Source organism: Oncorhynchus nerka, linkage group LG9a, assembly GCF_034236695.1.
Source record: "Oncorhynchus nerka isolate Pitt River linkage group LG9a, Oner_Uvic_2.0, whole genome shotgun sequence".
In the NCBI taxonomy this organism is placed as follows: Eukaryota; Metazoa; Chordata; class Actinopteri; order Salmoniformes; family Salmonidae; genus Oncorhynchus; species Oncorhynchus nerka.
Window position 1 is genome coordinate 19,064,531 of NC_088404.1, and position 18,321 is coordinate 19,082,851.

General features: G+C 41.8%; 1 protein-coding gene across 1 annotated transcript in view; it reads right to left on the reverse strand.

Moving 5' to 3' along the window:
• Positions 1-18,086, reverse strand: part of LOC115134006 (laminin subunit beta-1-like) — a 31,676-nt gene extending 13,590 nt beyond the window's left edge. Inside the window, exons 1-17 of the mRNA XM_029667505.2 lie at positions 17,939-18,086; positions 17,322-17,494; positions 15,171-15,312; positions 13,249-13,322; positions 11,698-11,886; positions 11,494-11,557; positions 11,092-11,294; positions 8,004-8,124; positions 7,600-7,788; positions 6,386-6,562; positions 6,163-6,275; positions 4,607-4,686; positions 4,255-4,390; positions 3,977-4,135; positions 3,663-3,790; positions 1,988-2,108; positions 1,596-1,797 (exon numbers count right to left, since the gene is read on the reverse strand). Coding sequence (XP_029523365.2) covers positions 1,596-1,797; positions 1,988-2,108; positions 3,663-3,790; positions 3,977-4,135; positions 4,255-4,390; positions 4,607-4,686; positions 6,163-6,275; positions 6,386-6,562; positions 7,600-7,788; positions 8,004-8,124; positions 11,092-11,294; positions 11,494-11,557; positions 11,698-11,886; positions 13,249-13,322; positions 15,171-15,312; positions 17,322-17,494; positions 17,939-17,969 — 2,302 coding nt within the window. The 5' untranslated portion in view covers positions 17,970-18,086. The remainder of the gene's footprint in view (positions 1-1,595; positions 1,798-1,987; positions 2,109-3,662; positions 3,791-3,976; positions 4,136-4,254; positions 4,391-4,606; positions 4,687-6,162; positions 6,276-6,385; positions 6,563-7,599; positions 7,789-8,003; positions 8,125-11,091; positions 11,295-11,493; positions 11,558-11,697; positions 11,887-13,248; positions 13,323-15,170; positions 15,313-17,321; positions 17,495-17,938) is intronic.
• Between the last annotated feature and the right edge of the window lie 235 nt (positions 18,087-18,321).

Below are 18,321 nucleotides of genomic sequence, written 5' to 3' on the forward strand. Positions count from 1 at the left end.
AGCTAGCTGCTGGGAGGATGTCTTGTTATTTGATGAGTGGATGAGTTTTTCGGTGGCTACAGCTAGAGATATAGGTGTCATTTGGTTAGCTAGCAAGACATGTGAAATTTCTAGCTATGCTGAACTTGAACGACAATCCACAGTTAGCATATCTCTTAGTTGTCAATCAAATCTATCTTGGCCAGGTCGCAGTTGCAAATGAGAACTTGTTCCCAACTAGCTTACCTGGTTAAATGCAGTTAGCATTAATCAAATGGGCGGACGGGCAGGCAGGCAGGCAAGTTCCCATTCAGTTGTCAAAACGTGGGTTGAGAAATCAGTTGTTGTAAATTCAATTGATTGGACATGATTTGGAAAGGCACACACCTGTCTATATAAATAAAAATACAACTTTGATTTATATAAGGTCCCACAGTTGACAGTGCATGTCAGAGAAAAAACCAAGCCATGAGGTCGAAGGAACTGTCCGTAGAGCTCAGAGACAGGATTGTGTCGAAGCACAGATCTGGGGAAGGGTACCAAAAAATGTCTGCAGCATTGAAGGTCCCCAAGAACAAGGTGGCCTCCATCATTCTTAAATGGAAGAAGATTGGAACAACCAAGACTATTCCTAGAGCTGGCCTCATGGCTAAATTGAGCCATTGAAAAGGGCTTTGGTCAGGGAAGTGAACAAGAACCCGATGGTCACTCTGACAGAGCTATAGAGTTCCTCTGTGGAGATGGGAGAAACTTCCAAGGACAACTATCTCTGCAGCACTACACCAATCAGGCCTTTATGGTAGAGTGGCCCGATGGAAGCCACTCCTCAGTAATAGGTACATGGCAGCCCGCTTGGAGTTTGCCAAAAGGCACCTAAAGACTCTCAGCCCATGAGAAACAATATTCTCTGGTCTGATGAAACCAAGATTGAACTCTTTGGCCTGAATGCCAAGCGTCACATCTGGAGAAACCTGGCAACATCCCTATGGGGAAGCATGGTGGTGGCAGCATCATGCTATCAGAATGTCCTTCAGTGGCAGGGACTGGGAGACTAGTCAGGATTGAGGCAAAGATGAATGGACAAAGCACAGAGAGATCCTTGATGAAAACATGCTCCAGAGTGCTCAGGGCCTCCGACTGGGGTGAAGGTTCACCTTCCAACAGGACAATGACCCCCATGCACACAGCCAAGACAACACAGGAGTGGTTTTGGGACAAGTCTCCGAAAGTCCTTGAGTGGCCCAGCCAGAGCCTGGACTTGAACCCGATCTAACATCTCTGGAGAAACCTGAAAATAGCTGTGCAGCAACGCTGGCCATCCAACCTGACAGAGCTTGAGAGGATCTGCAGAGAAAGAATGGGAGAACCTCTCCAAATATATAAGTGATTGCTTCTCATAAAATGTAAAAAATAAAATTAAAAAAAGGCATTATATTCTTCCTAGGGGTATATATGAACAGATTTTAATACGATGTTATGTTGCTAAAATGCTGTCAGTTCCACTTTTAGTTAAAAAGACCTTTAGTTAAGATACCCTTTTAGACCCTTAGTTGAGAAACACATACATGAGCAAACAAGTATGTTCAAGCACACATGACTGGAGTGTGGTGCCATACCTTTAGCTCCCTGGTGCAGCAGAGCAGATACGCTGAAGATAAAGTTGCGGCAGATGTCTGTGGACGGGGTCTTCACTACGCTCTGACTGTTCTCCAGACAGCGGTAGCGCTGGAAGGTATTCCAGGCACTGCTGGTGGCCAAGTCACCGCCCTCAGAGCCAGTGAAGATCTCCAGGTTCTTACAGTGGGGCATCAGCACAATCTACAGACGGGGAAGAAAGTTACAGGAGATGGAATGAGATTTAGTATGGAGTCAGTAAGGGCCCAATCCTAATATGAAATCCTAGTAACTGAAATTTCTGCCTAAGTCTCGAATAGACATCGATGGATATTTCAAGCAAGAATCAGAGTTGTGTCGATGTGTTTGACAGTGTGTGTGTGTGGGAACTAACCGAGTCGATGAGTGTATATGGGGACTGGACGTCACTGAGTGCGGAGTAGAGGGGCAGACTCAGACGAACAGTGTAGTTCATCCCTGCCTCGAAACACACTGGTCTGGGGAGCACTGCATATCTGAAGAGACAAGAGAGAGATGGATGTCAGAAAACACATGTTTAAAAATACTCCTATGACACACACACTAAATCAGTGTTTTCAAAGGGGAACCCTCAGGGCGTATACAGGGTGCATACACAGACTCAGAGAATACCTAATACACAGACTCAGAGAATACCTAATACACAGACTCAGAGAATACCTAATATACAGACTCAGAGTCTACCACCTAATATACAGACTCAGAGTCTAACTAATACACAGACTCAGAGAATACCTAATATACAGACTCAGAGTCTACCTAATACACAGACTCAGAGACTACCTAATACACAGACTCAGAGCATACCTAATATACAGACTCAGAGTCTACCTAATACACAGACTCAGAGTCTACCTAATACACAGACTCAGAGAATACCTAATACACAGACTCAGAGAATACCGAATATACAGACTCAGAGAACACCTAATGTACAGACTCAGAGTCTACCACCTAATATAGAGACTCAGAGTCTACCGAATATACAGACTCAGAGTCTACCTAATACACAGACCCAGAGTTTACCTAATATACAGACTCAGAGTCTACCTAATACATAGACTCAGAGTCTACCGAATATACAGACTCAGAGTCTACTTAATATACAGACTCAGAGTCTACCACCTAATATACAGACTCAGAGTCTACCACCTAATATAGAGACTCAGAGTCTACCGAATATACAGACTCAGAGTCTACCTAATACACAGACCCAGAGTCTACCTAATATACAGACTCAGAGTCTACCTAATATACAGACTCAGTCTACCTAATACACAGACTCAGACTCTACCGAATATACAGACTCAGAGTCTACTTAATATACAGACTCAAGAGTCTACTTAATATACAGACTCAAGAGTCTACCTAATATACAGACTCAGTCTACCTAATACACAGACTCAGAGAATACCGAATATACAGACTCAGAGTCTACCTAATATACAGACTCAGTCTACCTAATACACAGACTCAGAGAATACCTAATACACAGACCCAGAGTCTACCTAATATACAGACTCAGTCTACCTAATACACAGACTCAGAGAATACCTAATACACAGACCCAGAGTCTACCTAATATACAGACTCAGAGAATACCTAATATACAGACTCAGAGACTACTTAATATACAGACTCAGAGAATACCTAATACACAGACTCAGTCTACCTAATACACAGACTCAGAGAATACCTAATATACAGACTCAAAGACTACTTAATATACAGACTCAGAGTCACAGACCCAGAGTCAGAGAATACCTAATACACAGACCCAGAGTCTACCTAATATACAGACTCAGAGTCTACTTAATATACAGACTCAGAGACTACTTAATATACAGACTCAGAGTATACCTAATATACAGCTTTGGAGTTTACCTAATATACCTACTCAGAAGATACTTAACATACAGACTCAGTGGATACCTACTATACAGACTCAGAGTTCATCTCTCACACCCACCCACCAGTTACCAAACAGTCCTCCTTCCCCAACACTGACAGAGGAGGCGGTGTGTGTTTACCGTGATCCGGGGTGGAGGGATATCATCTGGTTGTCGTCGTCAGGCATGGTGTTGGCACAGCGACTGTCAGCTGAAATCACACTGGGCCGCATCACCGTCATCAACACCTCCTCCCACTGGTCTGGTAACTACGGCAACGTAACAGGTACATATACATTGGTAAACAGGTAAACAAAAGGGTAATGACAGGACCTTGACAAGCAGCGACGTTACCTAACATAATCAATTAAGTAAAGAAAGAAATTAAAACCCTCTGACACTCATGTGCCCCGGAGTTTACGTCCATTGGGAAGGCAGTATGTTCTGGGACTGACCTGAGGCTCGTAGCGGATGAGGATGTCGTACTCCATGGAGTGGGGGATGTTGTCGATGGAGAACTCCAGGTAGGCCCCCTCTGGAACATTGACGAAACCTATCCCTGTCCAGGTGGGGCTACGGTCCTGAGGGTGGGGTCTCTGCACTACTGTCACACCCTGGAGATAGAGAGGGAGAAAAGAGTCACGGATTAGTAGGGAACACCCATGATCCCAGAAGAACTTAGAAGAAGAAAGACACATCAGGGTCATTGGCCAAAGGTAGAAAGGTAACTCACAGGTCCAAATTTGGCGTCCTCTGCCTCGTAGGTGTAGTGGTCCAGGGCGATGAAGTAGAAGCCTGACTCCACCTGGTCACAGCGCCGGCCAAACATGTGTTCTCGACACACACACTGACCAGTCTCCTGGGAACAACTGGAGTGAGAGAGAGAGGGGACAGGGAGGGAATGTCAGGGAGTTTAATCAGAGTTAAAAAAGTGTTCATCTTAGTGTTGCATTCAAGGTAACAGTTCATTTTAAGACTTCTGTGGCTGTATGAAAAGAGGCAACTATGAAGAATCGTTTAGAAATTATATATTTTTTAAGTGAGGCATTTAGATTAACGAATTAGCCGGGTGAACTTGAGCTCACTCGTTATTGATGGCTCCACCCAGGTCACAGTCACATGGTCTGCAGCCATCCATGTCATTGCTTAGCCCCCAGTGCTGAGGCTGTAGGACACACAAATACACACACACACGCACATTGTTAAAAACAACCCTTTAATGACACCCATCTATACACAATACCCCACAATGACAAAGTGAAAACATGTTTTAAGACATTTTTGCATATGTATAGAAAATAGAAGCTCCATTGGCAGCGATTACAGTCTTTCTGGGTAAGTCTCTAAGAGCTTTCCACACATGGATTGTGCAACATTTGGTCATTATTCTTTTTAAAATTCTTCAAGTAGACAGAGCCAGGTTTTACTCTACAGTACGCTTAGCTCCATTTTGTAAAAAAAATGTATCCTGAAAAAATCCCCAGTCCTTAACGATTTAAAGCATACCCATAACATGAAGCAGCCACCATTATACTTGAAAATATGGAGAGTGGTATTCAGTAATGTGTTGTTTTGGATTTGTCCCAAACATAACACTTTGTATTCAGGACAAAAAGTAAATTGCTTTGCAACATGTTTTGCAGTATAACTTTAGTGCCTTCTTGCAAACAGGATGCATATTTTGGAATATTTTTATTCTGTAAAGGCTTCCTTCATTTGACTCTCTCAATTAAGTTAACTACAATTTTGTTTATCCATCCTCAGTTTTCTCCTAGCACAGCCATTCAACTCTGTAACTGTTTTAAAGTCACCATTGGCCTGATGGTGAAACCTCTGAGTGGTTTCCTTCCTCTCCGGCAACTGAGTTAGGAAGGATGACTGTATCTTTGTAGTGACTGTATTGATACACCATCCAAAGTGTTATAATAACTTCACCATGCTCAAAGTGATATTCAATGTCTGCTTTAAAAAAAAATCTAACTACCAATAAGTGCCCTTCTTTGCCAGGCATTGAAAAACCTCCCTGGTCTTTGTGGTTGAATCTGTGCTTGAAATTCACTGCTCGAATGAGGGACCTAACGGATAATTGTATGTGTGGGGTACAGAGATGAGGTAGTCATTCAAAAATCATGTTAAACACTATTATTGCACACAGAGTCCATGCAAATTATTATGTGACTTGTTAAGCACATTTTCACTCCTGAAATATTTAGGTTTGCCTTAACAAAGGGGATGAATACCTATTGACTCAAGACATTTCAATTTCTCATTTTAATTTATTTGTAAAAAAAAAGTATATATAAAAAAATATATAATATTAATAACGTTGAAAAACATAACATCACTATGACATTATGGGGTATTGTGTGTAGGCCAGTGACTCCAACAAATATTCCATTCAGGCTGTAACACAACAAAAGTCAAGGGGTGTGAAAACTTTCTGAAGCCGTGTATGTAGTAGATGTGTGTAACAGATGTGTAACTAGTGGCCATTGGTGATGTCAAATGCCATGAGATCATAAGTCAACTGTCTTTCACAGAGTGAAAGCGTTAACCTTTTGGTCCATCAGACAGCAATGTGCACTTTGATTAGCGACTCTTGCGTACAAAGTATGTAAATCAGAAGAATAAGGTTCCTTACCATACATTGGTCACAGTCCCTCCCGGTGACCAGGCGTTTGCAGTAACAGACTCCTGAGTCTGTATCACATGGGCTCCCTCCAGGAACTGTCCCCAGGGCATTACAGGTGCAGGCTGGGAAAAACAACAATTTATAGGTATTCAAATAAAATGTAGACATCTTCCTGCTTGAAAAAGCTACAGACTCCAATAACACATGAGTAAATGTGTGTGTGTGCCTTTACCCATGCAGCCCAGAAGGTGGTCTCCCAAGCCGTAATGGGCCTGTTTGCACTGGTCACATTGCTCTCCCTCCACATTGGGCTTGCAGCGACACTGGCCAGCGATCAGTCCAGACAACACATCAGTCATCCTGTCACAGATCCCACCGTTCAGAGAGCCCACCGGATCACAGTTACACGCTACAGAGATGGGGAAACATCAGGAACATTGAGTTAGGCAATATGTTGTAAAATTGAGTATTGCGAGTGGAACTGGGGGAGTAGAAAGCTGTAATGGTGACTAGCTAACAGGACGAAGAAAAAATTGTGAAGTCCACATTCATGGAATGGAAGTCAGACTTAACAATATCGATGGGAGCTATTTGATCTTTCATAAGGAAAGTACATCCTCTTCAAGAAAGGTACACATTGTAATCTCTGAAAGTTATTTGAAAATCCCTTAAAAAAAATTCTTACATCTGCTTGAAGAATTTAGTAGCTACTGTAGCTACCTGCAGGCTAACAATAATATCAAACTGAATACCAAAGGGGAGAAAAAGCTTACAAAGGATGTTACGGCATTATCGGGAAAGAGCAAGCAAGAAAGACATTTCATTGTACTTGTGCAAGTGACAATAAAAAAGTTGAAACTTGAATGGACGTTCTCTCTCACACACCACAAACACAAAGACTCAAAACACTGGTGAGACAAGTGTGAAAAGCCTAACAAGCCCATCATTCACACATCAAAGCAGAGTAGGATGAAGTTCTCCCAGATGCTAATCTGAGGTCAGCATCCCCTGAGGCCTGAGGTCAATTTCTACCTAGAGCCATGAAAGCCTAGGGGGGAGGTGACACATGAGAAGGGTCTCTCTCCACCCTACAGTGGTTTGGAGTTAAAAGGAGACACCACTGGTTTGGCTGATAAAGCTTCAAAAACCCAGGTGTTCCCTCTCAGATCCAGACCACAGAGGCAGGATCAAAGAGCCAGATGGGAGGAGGAGAAAATATACAAATATATTTCTGAAGCGAGACAGACAGAGTCACGGATGAGATGAGGGAGAGTGGGAGTGGAAGAGTGGAACAAACAGTAGGGGGTAAGAGGTGGAGAAGTAATGGGGAGAAAATAACAGGATGGATAGATGGAAAGACGGATGGAGATAGGAAAGACTGGGTTTGGATGGTGGGGTGTGGAAGAGTTGAGGGGGTTGGAGTTTGAAGTTCAAGGTTCAACCTACGTTCACAGATACTGGGGTGACGGATGTCCCTCTCTGGGTGCTGGAAGTAGAAGGGTTTGCACTGTTCACAGTTGTGTCCCATAGTGTTGTGCTGGCACTCATTACACACACCACCGCTCACGTTACCCGTGGATACGTATACTGCCATGTCGAAGTGACACGAGTCTGAGTGCTGGTTACAGTTACATTCTGCAGAGAGACAGACAGATTGGGGGAAGGGAGGGGGGCAAAGACAACATGTTGATTCACAGTGTTTATAAAAAAGGCAGTTGGATGGTTGTAAATGGTCTGAGCAGCCACTGCAGCCTGTCATCACAAGTGATCAATTGAAAGGGGACACAAACTATAATATTCCCCTTTGGGAACTCTTTATTAAGACAGTTTGTTAGCTTAAGGTGGCTTACTTTTACAGGCGTTGGTATTGCGTCCCTCGGCTGGTCTCCAGGGCAGGTCATGGTAGAAGTCCTGACACTTCTCACAGTTCAGCCCCATGGTGTTGTGGTTGCACATACAGTGGCCATGGACCTTAGGGAAAACATACAGAGACAGAGGTGAGAAACTAGCATTAATAAGCACTTACAAGCAGTGAATAAGCAATTACCTCATTGCTATGCATGTACATGAACTATTTATTCATATCCAGCTTAAAATGATTTCACAGGCCATATTCAGGGTTTAATAGTGCAGTTCAGGGACCTATCAACTACTGTGCAGAGACTGAGGCCTCAGTGCTATTTGACTGTGCTCCCCTTGACCATCATGGTCAATTACATCTGAGATATCAGTGCAAAAGCAAAGGGAAACTACAGATGAAAGGCGGTATTCCTATTCCAGATGACTGCAGGACATGTTTACAGTGTTGATTGACTAGCTCTCATCTGTTCTGCATTAAACTGAATGGACAAATGCCAATTTGCTGACAGATAAACAGACTCAAACTAACAATTCAATATTAAAACCTTCAACAAAATGTCAGATACGTGCCACGCATTTGGTGTCATGACTTGAGCTGTTATAACAGGCACTATGTCACTCATGACAGGATTGTGTAGTTTTTATGTTGGGCATCTTCAGGCAAGGTGTAACTGTATCTTGTTTTGTCTTTAAGACATTGTAATGTAAGGGAATCAATTTGACAACCACTGCAAAATGGGTTTGAGAAGAATAAGAGCGTTTGATTTATCTTAAGTTTTGTTTTATTTATTTAATTTATTTAACCTTTGTTTAACTAGGCAAGTCAGTTAAGAACAAATTCTTATTTACAATGATGGCCTAGGAACAGTGGGGTAAGTGCCTTGCTCAAGGGCAGAACGATAGATGTTTGCCTTGTCAGCTAGGCGATTCGATCTAGAAACCTTTCAGTTACTGGCCCAATGCTCTAACCACTAGGCTACCTGCTGCCCCAAAGTTAATAGAGTTACTTTCCTATTTCTTAGTGAATAGGCTTTATAATAACAGTGAACAAGAGGTAGATTAGCCTAGCCGCAGACAGACACAGACTGTAAACAGACCATAGCAGAGACTAAACAGGAAGTGCACTGCCTTTTCTCTCCCTAGCATACACAGACAGACAAACATGTACACACACAGACACGTTGTCCACAAATACACACACACAGTCTTCCAAGCACACACAGATGGAGAAACACATTCTCACAAACACAAACTCAGTTGTTCTCAAACAGTGACAAACACATGTAAATGCACAGACTTCGTGAATCGTGAATTTTTTTAAAGTTATAATTTTTTTGATAAAACGATATTAAATATATTCACGTCACCAAAATAATTATTAAAACACACTGTTTTGCAATGAAGGTCTACAGTAGCCTCAACAGCACTCTGTAGGGTAGCACCATGGTGTAGCCGGAGGACAGCTAGTTTCCGTCCTCCTCTGGGTATATTGACTTCAATACAAAACCTACGAGGTTCATGGTTCTCACCCCCTTCCATAGACTTACACAGTAATTATGACAATTTCCGGAGAACGTCCTCCAAACTAGCATAGCTCTTGCAGCATGAACTGACATGTTGTCCAACCAATCAAAGGATCAGAGAATGAATCTAGTACTGAAAGCATATGCTACAGTTAGCTAGCACTGCAGTGCATAAAATGTGGTGAGTAGATGACTCAAAGAGAGAAAAAGACAATAGTTGAACAGTTTTTAACAAATTAATTTATTTAAAATTGAAAGAGAAGCAAGAGAGAGAGAGATAGCTATATTTAGTTGTATTTCTTTCACTTTCACTTAGCAAGAAAATGCTGCTAGCTAGTTTAGCCTACTCAAACAACCGACTAAAATAGTGAAGGATGCTATGTTAGCTAGCTGGCTATGGCTATCCAACACTGAAACTTTTCCAAGTCAAGTTAAGATTTTGGTTTGATTAATTTATTGCCACTGGGGCCCACTGGTGTAACTGCTAAACTGCTTGCTAACTGTACACCGTACTGCATGAAGCGGGATTACTAACGTGTTAGTTCTAGTAGCTATGTTGACTGATGTTAGCTAATATGGTGACAACAATGTTGGCTGTGTGTAGTGGTTATGATATGAAGATTTAGCTTGGAAATGTTTTTTCGCATGGTCACAGACAGCTGATTTGTTGTGCACTGAAGCCCACAAGCAAAGGGAAAAGATGAGAGGAGGAGCACACTTAGATGCGAGGAGGAATTAACGACCAAACTGATCATGATGTTTGTATGTGGCTGCTTTGAAAGTGAACTGTGTTTCCATGTGATCAGGTGTGTATTCATTCTGCCGATTGTGCTGAAAAATGTTTCTTAAACAGAAGTAAATTAAACGCAACAGGGATAAACATACCTGAATAGAAACTCTTGTTTGCAACTGTTGGACTAATGATTACATCCAAGATCAGCCAGATCATTCCACAGAGGGCCGTATCTGCGGGTTTTTGCTCCAACCTTGTACGTGATAGATTAATTAAGGTCACTAATTAGTCGAGAACTCCCCTCACCTGGTTGTCTAGGTCTTAATTGAAAGAAAAAACTAAAAACCCTCCGACACTTGGCCCTCCGTGGAAGGAGTTTGTTACAGCTGAGCTAGAGGCAGGCAAACGTATGCAAGGCAGTATTGAATGTGCCACTGTCTGTCACCTTGATTACTCAAAATGTTTCTCTTGACCTGTGTAACTACGCTGTAAACTGTCATTCACAGGCTAAGTTGTAGCAACCTCATGGTCTGTATAGGGAAAATTTGAGAATCATGTAGTAGCCTAAACCTATCGATGTTACATTGAGCTGGGTGAATGGAATATGAATGATAGTCATCCAATATGCTGTAATAGAAATAAAGCCATGCTCTTAAAAAAATGTGCATCCTCTCTCATCTTAAACGGCACCGACCGCCACTGACCTAAGGAGACCTGGTGTACTACAGAAAACAAAACAGGCAATCAACTGGGTGATGGCGGGTTTGTGGGACTATGTAGTAAGTGATGAAAAGTAGGATAATCTTATCATCAAGAACTCACCATTCCCTCAACAACATCCCCAGCCCCATCGACGGGCGCGCACTCGGAGGCATGTCCGTAGCAGAAGCAGTTACCCCGTACCACCAAGTCGTAGACAGCGTAGTAGTACTTCTCCTTGATCTCCATGCGGGAGTCCAACAGGTTGTCTCCCAGTGTGTGCAGCTTGGTGAACTTCACCCTTAGGTTGGTGATCTTCAACATGTCTAAAGGAGAAAGAGACATGTGTTAGCCATTAGCTTGTAGCCCTGAGGTCATTGTGTGTAAACATTTATTTTGCAGTTACAGTATAGTTGGTTAATAAGCAACACATAGCTGGTATTTGTCCAAAAATGGGAAGGATAATAATAATAACTTATTAGCAAACATAAATCATTAAGTACACATATTATAGCTGGAACTTACTTTGGATTCTGGGGCTGTAGGGATCTTCAATACGGAAAACTGGATCCAAAACTCGGAAGATGACCTACAGAGACAGATGGGTTTATGGTCAGTGGGATTACACTATTTTTTCAAATGGCTTCTTTTCTCTCAATACATCCAGAATATTGTGTCATATGTAATTAGTTATTACTTCGTTATTACTCAGTCATAAAAAACACACACCTCTCCCTCTGTCGATGGTTCGATGTCGGAGTAATGTGAATCGCAGATGACGTCATCCACTTTCTGCATGGGCCCCGAGGATATGGCAGGGAATGCTGACTCACAGTCGTAGGCGAAGTAGCGGTACACCTGCCAGTTCTTCCCAAAGTCGGCCGACCGCTCAATCACCATGGCAGCAGGCCGGAAGGTCTGTCATAGAGGAAAAACCATACTTATGCATCTTGGTGATATGCACTGAGGTTACAACCAGCAATTTGACCATGAGTGATCTGGAAAATGGCCCACTTTTTCTAAACGTACATCATCCGCTATAATCAAAGATGACGTGAGTACCATAGCCAGGGAGAAATGTATTATGATTTATTAGGATCCCCATTACCCAACGTCAATGGCGACGGCTAGTCTTATTAGGGTCCAACATATAACGAAAAAGACATTACAGACAAAATACTTTACAATTGACATACATTTAAAAACATGAACATGTAGTAAATGTGTGCATCTATCAGTTACACATACCTGTCAGTACATACACACAAGTAGGTCACATGGGGGAGAGGCTTTGGGCCTTGAGATTTTGGTTTATTTGTTTTTTGAAACCAGGTCTGGCCTGTATTACTTTACTCACATTTGCAGCTCATTTATGCTGTGTAACAGGAATTTTGAGTTTAGGAAAGACAAGACTGCGTCACTTCTTGTTTTTATAAGAAACATTAATGTGTTGGAAATTCAAAATAGTTTGCATAGTCAACTTACACACACACTTACCCCACCAGACATGTCACCAGGGGTCTTTTCACAGTCCCCAGGTCCAGAACAAATTTAAGGAAACGTACAGTATTATACAGAGCCATGAGTGCATGGAACTCCCTTCCATCTTATATAATGCAAGTGAATTTCCAACACATTAATGTTTCTTATAAAAACAAGAAGTGACGCAGTCAGTCTTTCCTCAACTCTTAGCCAGGAGAGACTGCCATGCATAGTATCAATATTAGGTGTGAACTGATCGGAAAAGATTATATACTATAATGCCATAATTACAATGTCAATTCGGTTATACTACGGGAACATCTTTATGTTGAAATATCTATGGATAGTAGGGACATAAGATATGTTTCTTCACATCCTTCCTATCATAAGCTGCTATCCATTGGGTATGTCTGTCACAGTACATTTATTCATAACTTGAAATTCATCTCAAATTGTTATTTCAGCTGTATTTGTCACACAAAATTGATGTCACAGTTTAGTTCAATATTGGCTGTATTACAAAATTCCTGTTACACAGCATAAATGAGCTGCAATTGTGAGTAAGTGAAACAGGCCAGATCTGTGTGGAGCGAACAACCCCAGACTGGTGGGCGGTCTGTTCTCCATTCCTCAGGCTCACACAGCTGTGTGTGTGTGTGTTTTTGTGTGTATGGTAGACCTCCCACGAGGCCAAGCTTTCTGATAATCTGCAGAGTAGACGGTCCAGCCAGCATCCCCTTACACACTACCCACGCTCCCCCACATTGAGCCCTCTGATCCGGCCTCCCCATTGGTTACCTTGAAGGTCATGATGAGGTGGGTGAAATGAAACTCTGCCTCCAAGTTCAGCTGGATGGTCACTTTCTCAAGACCTGGGGAAAGAAGGAAGAAGCGGGGGGAAAGAGACAAGGACGGAAAGGACAGGGGGAAAGAGAAAAAAGAGGTGGCCAAAAAATGTTAAAAGGGAGGAAGAGATAGAGGGGACAGAGAAAAAAAAATAGAGGGTCAAACGGCAAGGGAAGGATAGAATTTAAAAACGCGATGAAGTCAGAGAGGGTGGAGAGCGGAAGGAGAGACAGAAACAGAAACATGAGTGTACATACAGGTTTCCAATTGAGCCAAGCATAACACAAGCTGGAATGGTTAACTATACATGACACTTATCCACTCTTCACAGTGCATCTTCTGGACCAAAAAACGTTAACATTAACTCTTCACCTCTCCCTTCATAGTATTTTCATGTTTGGTTCTGTTCTATGATTATAAAGCTCATGGCTGCCCTTCTGATTCCTGACATTCTTCTTTGCCACAAAATGGGGCCGTGGGTTTTACGCATAGCTGCTGGGTAGTTTAAGCAGCAAATAACAACTTAACCATTTCAAATATCTCTATTTCTTTAGTGAAACTATTATTAATTGGTTATGTTTATTGTTTAGCAATAGGAGCAAGAACAAGCCACCACTTATCAATATGCAACAATGTATAACAGGAGAAATGCGTTACTTTAGCAACAACACAGAGTTCATCAACTAAGCACTAATGCGCCCCCCCCCCCCCCATCTTATATTGTAGAATGGGACTATTGAGTGTCAGTTTTACATTCGTTTTAGGGGAACCTCACCTGTGCTTATAATAATTATAATTGTAATAATAATAATACATGTATTTTATATAGCGCATTTTATTTCAAGTAGAATTTCAAAGTCACTTTAAAAACAAAACAAACAAAATACAACTTAACAAAACAAATGTAGTAGGATCTGTGTGTTCTTGGGCAATGGTCTTGCACAGCTTTTGAGGAGAAGACAGTTGAAAAAGCTAGTAAGAGGGTTGTGCTTTGAGCTGGGGCCTACTGGGACAGTGTTGTAATAGAGTGGATCTAGTACAGTAATGTCTGGATTATGAATGAAAATTCCCTGTCTCTTTTGCCAGGCCCATCTGTGTAGTTGGCCGCTCCACTAGTGAGTATTAACCTCCTTCCTGTTCTTCCGGATAAATATTCCCACCGCTTTATCCTCGGCCAAACCTCCCCTAACTCCTATCAGATTACTTTCTGAATCTTATATCCTTCTAGCACTTTTTTGTGAGTTAACTCTTCAAGGCAAGATGCACTTGGGATAGCTGAATTTGTATCTAAGTTGTGGACGATTTCAATGCTTTTGGCCTCCTAATAATCATTAACAATGCTTCAAAACCAGGGGTCTTTAACTTGTTCTTTCCGAGGGACACTCTCCCAGGCAAACCGTGGCCCAGAGACATGCGCCAGCAGAAAAATGTTTTGCACATGTTTTGTCATTTCATCAGGTGAATGATAATGGCAAGGAGAAGTAATCAACATTTAAAAAATAATAGATTTGGTACATAGTTTTTTTAAATAATTTTGACCTCCCCACATTATAATTGGAAGAGGAAGTGGAAACTCTAACATAGCCTATTAGCTAGAAAGGTAACTCCAAACACATGGAGTGTAACCCCGCCTCATCTAACAGCCACCTAGGTAATCATTCCCCACGGGTTAATCCTGTCATTCCAAAGTTTATAAACTGGTCATCAAGCAGCCATTTCTTTCTCTTTGATGTCTCTCCTCACATTGATTAAAGGGGTTAGGTAAGGGATTGGAGGGTGAAAATATACTGAGGGGGGAAAGAAGACAGAGTCGCCTTTAATTGAACTCATCTACCTACTAGCTATCCACCATTTTTTTCCCCATGAGAACTCACCATTCTCTGACTGCCACCAGGTTTTCAGGCGGTTGGGGGCGAATGTGGTCACAACATTCTCCACCCGGTGGCCGGTGGTGGCGTTAACTACGCTTTTGACATAGACGTCGGTGGAGTCACACACAAAGCATTTCTTCTCTTCCTGAAGAGACCGTGAAGATTGGGAGAAAGAGAGATAAAAATGTCAGTGGGATTCTTGGGATGCCAAGCCGATTTCTCCCAATCAGGTGAGGGTACAGATAATGAACATCTTTGAAGAGCCCATTCATACAGAATTCATTGAAATTGGGTATTTTATCAAGAGCAGATATAGATGCTGAAATAAGTGATTGAGCTAAATAGGGCCTTAATAACTACTTTAAAATTAGGAGTCTGTCTTGCCCTGGTCTCACTCATCAGTGAAGGCTTACCTTAGGCTGCTGACAATGCAGGTTTCATTTGGCCACCAGATGTTCAGAAAACAGACTGTGTGTGTGTGTGTGTGTGTGTGTGTGTGTGTGTGTGTGTGTGTGTGTGTGTGTGTGTGTGTGTGTGTGTGTGTGTGTGTGTGTGTGTGTGTATACACATGCTCAAGGGTTCAAATTCAGCACCATCTGGATTTCCTTCCATCTTTTCACCACTTGACAAGAAAACAACTTTACAAGATTGTAAACCTTCTATACATCCAGACCATGCAACAGAACAGTGTGTCCACAGCCACACCCATTTGTTTGAATTCCAGCACCGATATGTGTTTGATAAGAAATGTAACCCTGTTGGATCACGTCTTTCACTGACACGATCTGGTTTCTCTCTCCTTCAGTGGTGACATAAATGTAATTCATTTAATTATATTAGATTTCCATCTTAAATTCTTTGCATGCTCAGGGCACACCATACTTTAAATCACAAGTATCAAGCCGAGTGTGCCTGTGGGTTTTCGCTCCTACCTTGTACTTGAGGGATGAATTAAGGTCACTGATTAGTAAGGAACTTCCCACACCCGGTTGTCTAGGGCTTAATTGAAAGGAAAAAACTAAAACCTGCAGACACTAGGCCCTCTATTAAATGAATGTGACACCCCTGCTTTAAAATTATGCTGAACACATCATAGAAGTGTTCACAAATACTCTACAGTTAAGGTGGTGGAGAACAAGAATCAGCCATTTCTAGTACATTTGATTTAGGTGGACACAATGAGCCCCCATGCATCCAAGCTGCTGGCACAGACACGTCCAAGTCATTGTTGTTCTGAACCTCAATAATGCTTCTAGAATGATTGTGTGATCCAGGAAGCAGTCTAGGCAACTCAGAGGGTCGCACTCCTAAACCAATCCTTCCCAAATCCTAAACATCTTTCCCACTCCTACGCTCATATTGAGAAAGCAGGAGTTTAAGAACAAATATGTGAAAGGAAGTCCTTGTATTGACAATAAAAGCCCAAGGGATATTTGGAATATATCCCATTTATATATTCCACCCCCAACAGACAAGAGATTGACTGTAAACCTTACAGTAGTTATTATGAAATCTGAACGCCACATTGCCCACTGCAAGATCATTTCAATTTTGAGCATGCATTTATTCCCCATTAAAATAATTAGGGGAGCTTTACTTACTGAGGAAATGAAAAAATGTTGTCATTTAATATGTTATACTGTAATTAATGTTTAATTTTGAGATAGCGACATAGCCTGTTTTGTGCCTCATTGCACTTTGTTTAGTAGTAGCCTAGATTACTTAGGAAAGGAATCCCCCTCCAGGCATGCAAGACAATGAATATAGCACCAATTTATTCTCAACACAAATTTTCACAAGGTCAAAACAATCTTTCCCATTTCCAAGAGCAAACACCCTCAGGTTAGCAATTACAGGAATGCTTTATTATGGAGCATATATATGTATTGCTTATCTCCCTCGCTACTACAGGCATGAATGAGAGACTCCAAATGCTGCCCAGAGGCACAACAAATCAGAGCTTGCTTTTCGTGAATATTGAATATCGCTACTTTGACGCGCTCGTGCCATTGAAATAATAACGAATCCTATTGATTGAACTGTTGTCAACTTGGCATAACAATATTTGTGTGATAGTTAATGAAGTATATAGGCCTATAATAACACCTGGGGCCTAGTCCAAATAGTCTCTGTACTTGTGCCAGAAGCATTTACCTGTAAATGACTGACGATACAGAACGGCTCGGGCCGGTGGAGGCCGCATGTGGAGTTGGAGGAGAGTTGGTGGGCTCTGCCGATGAGAAGGTCTCCCGTGGCGGGGTAGCAGCTCCCCTCTGTGCACACATCGCTGAACTCCGGTACCTGGGCAAGGACGCACGCCCCTGCGGCTACACAAAGAAGAGGAAAAATATTGAACAATGGGATTTATTCAATACAGGTTGTGGAGTGACGTTTTATTGTACAAAAATGTCGAAGACAAGTGGGCTATTAGATAAAATAGCCTAAGTATTAGAATAAAATACTAACAAAAAGTGCTCAGAGCTTTTGTCTCCCTGTTCATAAAACTTACATGTTCTTTAATTGTTTCATTCCGAGTTTATAACAAGAACAATATGTGTCATAATCAAACAAAAAATACAAACAATTCCACATATGATGAATGAAATTAGCCTATTTAAACTTTTAGAACTAATATCCATTTAAATATGCTTAACTGTATTTTCTTCATTGGGCTACATGCAACGTTTATCATGATGCACTTTCAGTTGACTCAATGTTGGACATGCGTTCTACAGAAAACATTTCAAAATGATAAAAAATAATAAACTTACATAGCAGGGTCGCAATTTGAATTATCAACATTTTTGGTGTGCTTCCTCTCCCTGAGACTGTGTGTGGTTCCTTATGGTAGGGTTTTGCCCTCACGCCTTTCTTGTCCCGCTACTCCTCAAATCACCACTGAGAAAATTGAGTCATTTTTCTGTCCCCCTCGCCTCAAGCATGCGCACAGGGTATAACTCGCCAAAGCCTCTATTCGATAAATCCAGTGAAGTCCTATAACCAGCAGCTACAAATGCTCATCAACTAACTTGAATAGCTTGACGACCAATTACATAATAGATAAATCATTACCTGTGGGCTATCTGAAATGTGGCAGATCATTTGGAGCAGAAGGATCATGTTGACAGGTTCTCATTATGTTCACATTGAGAGA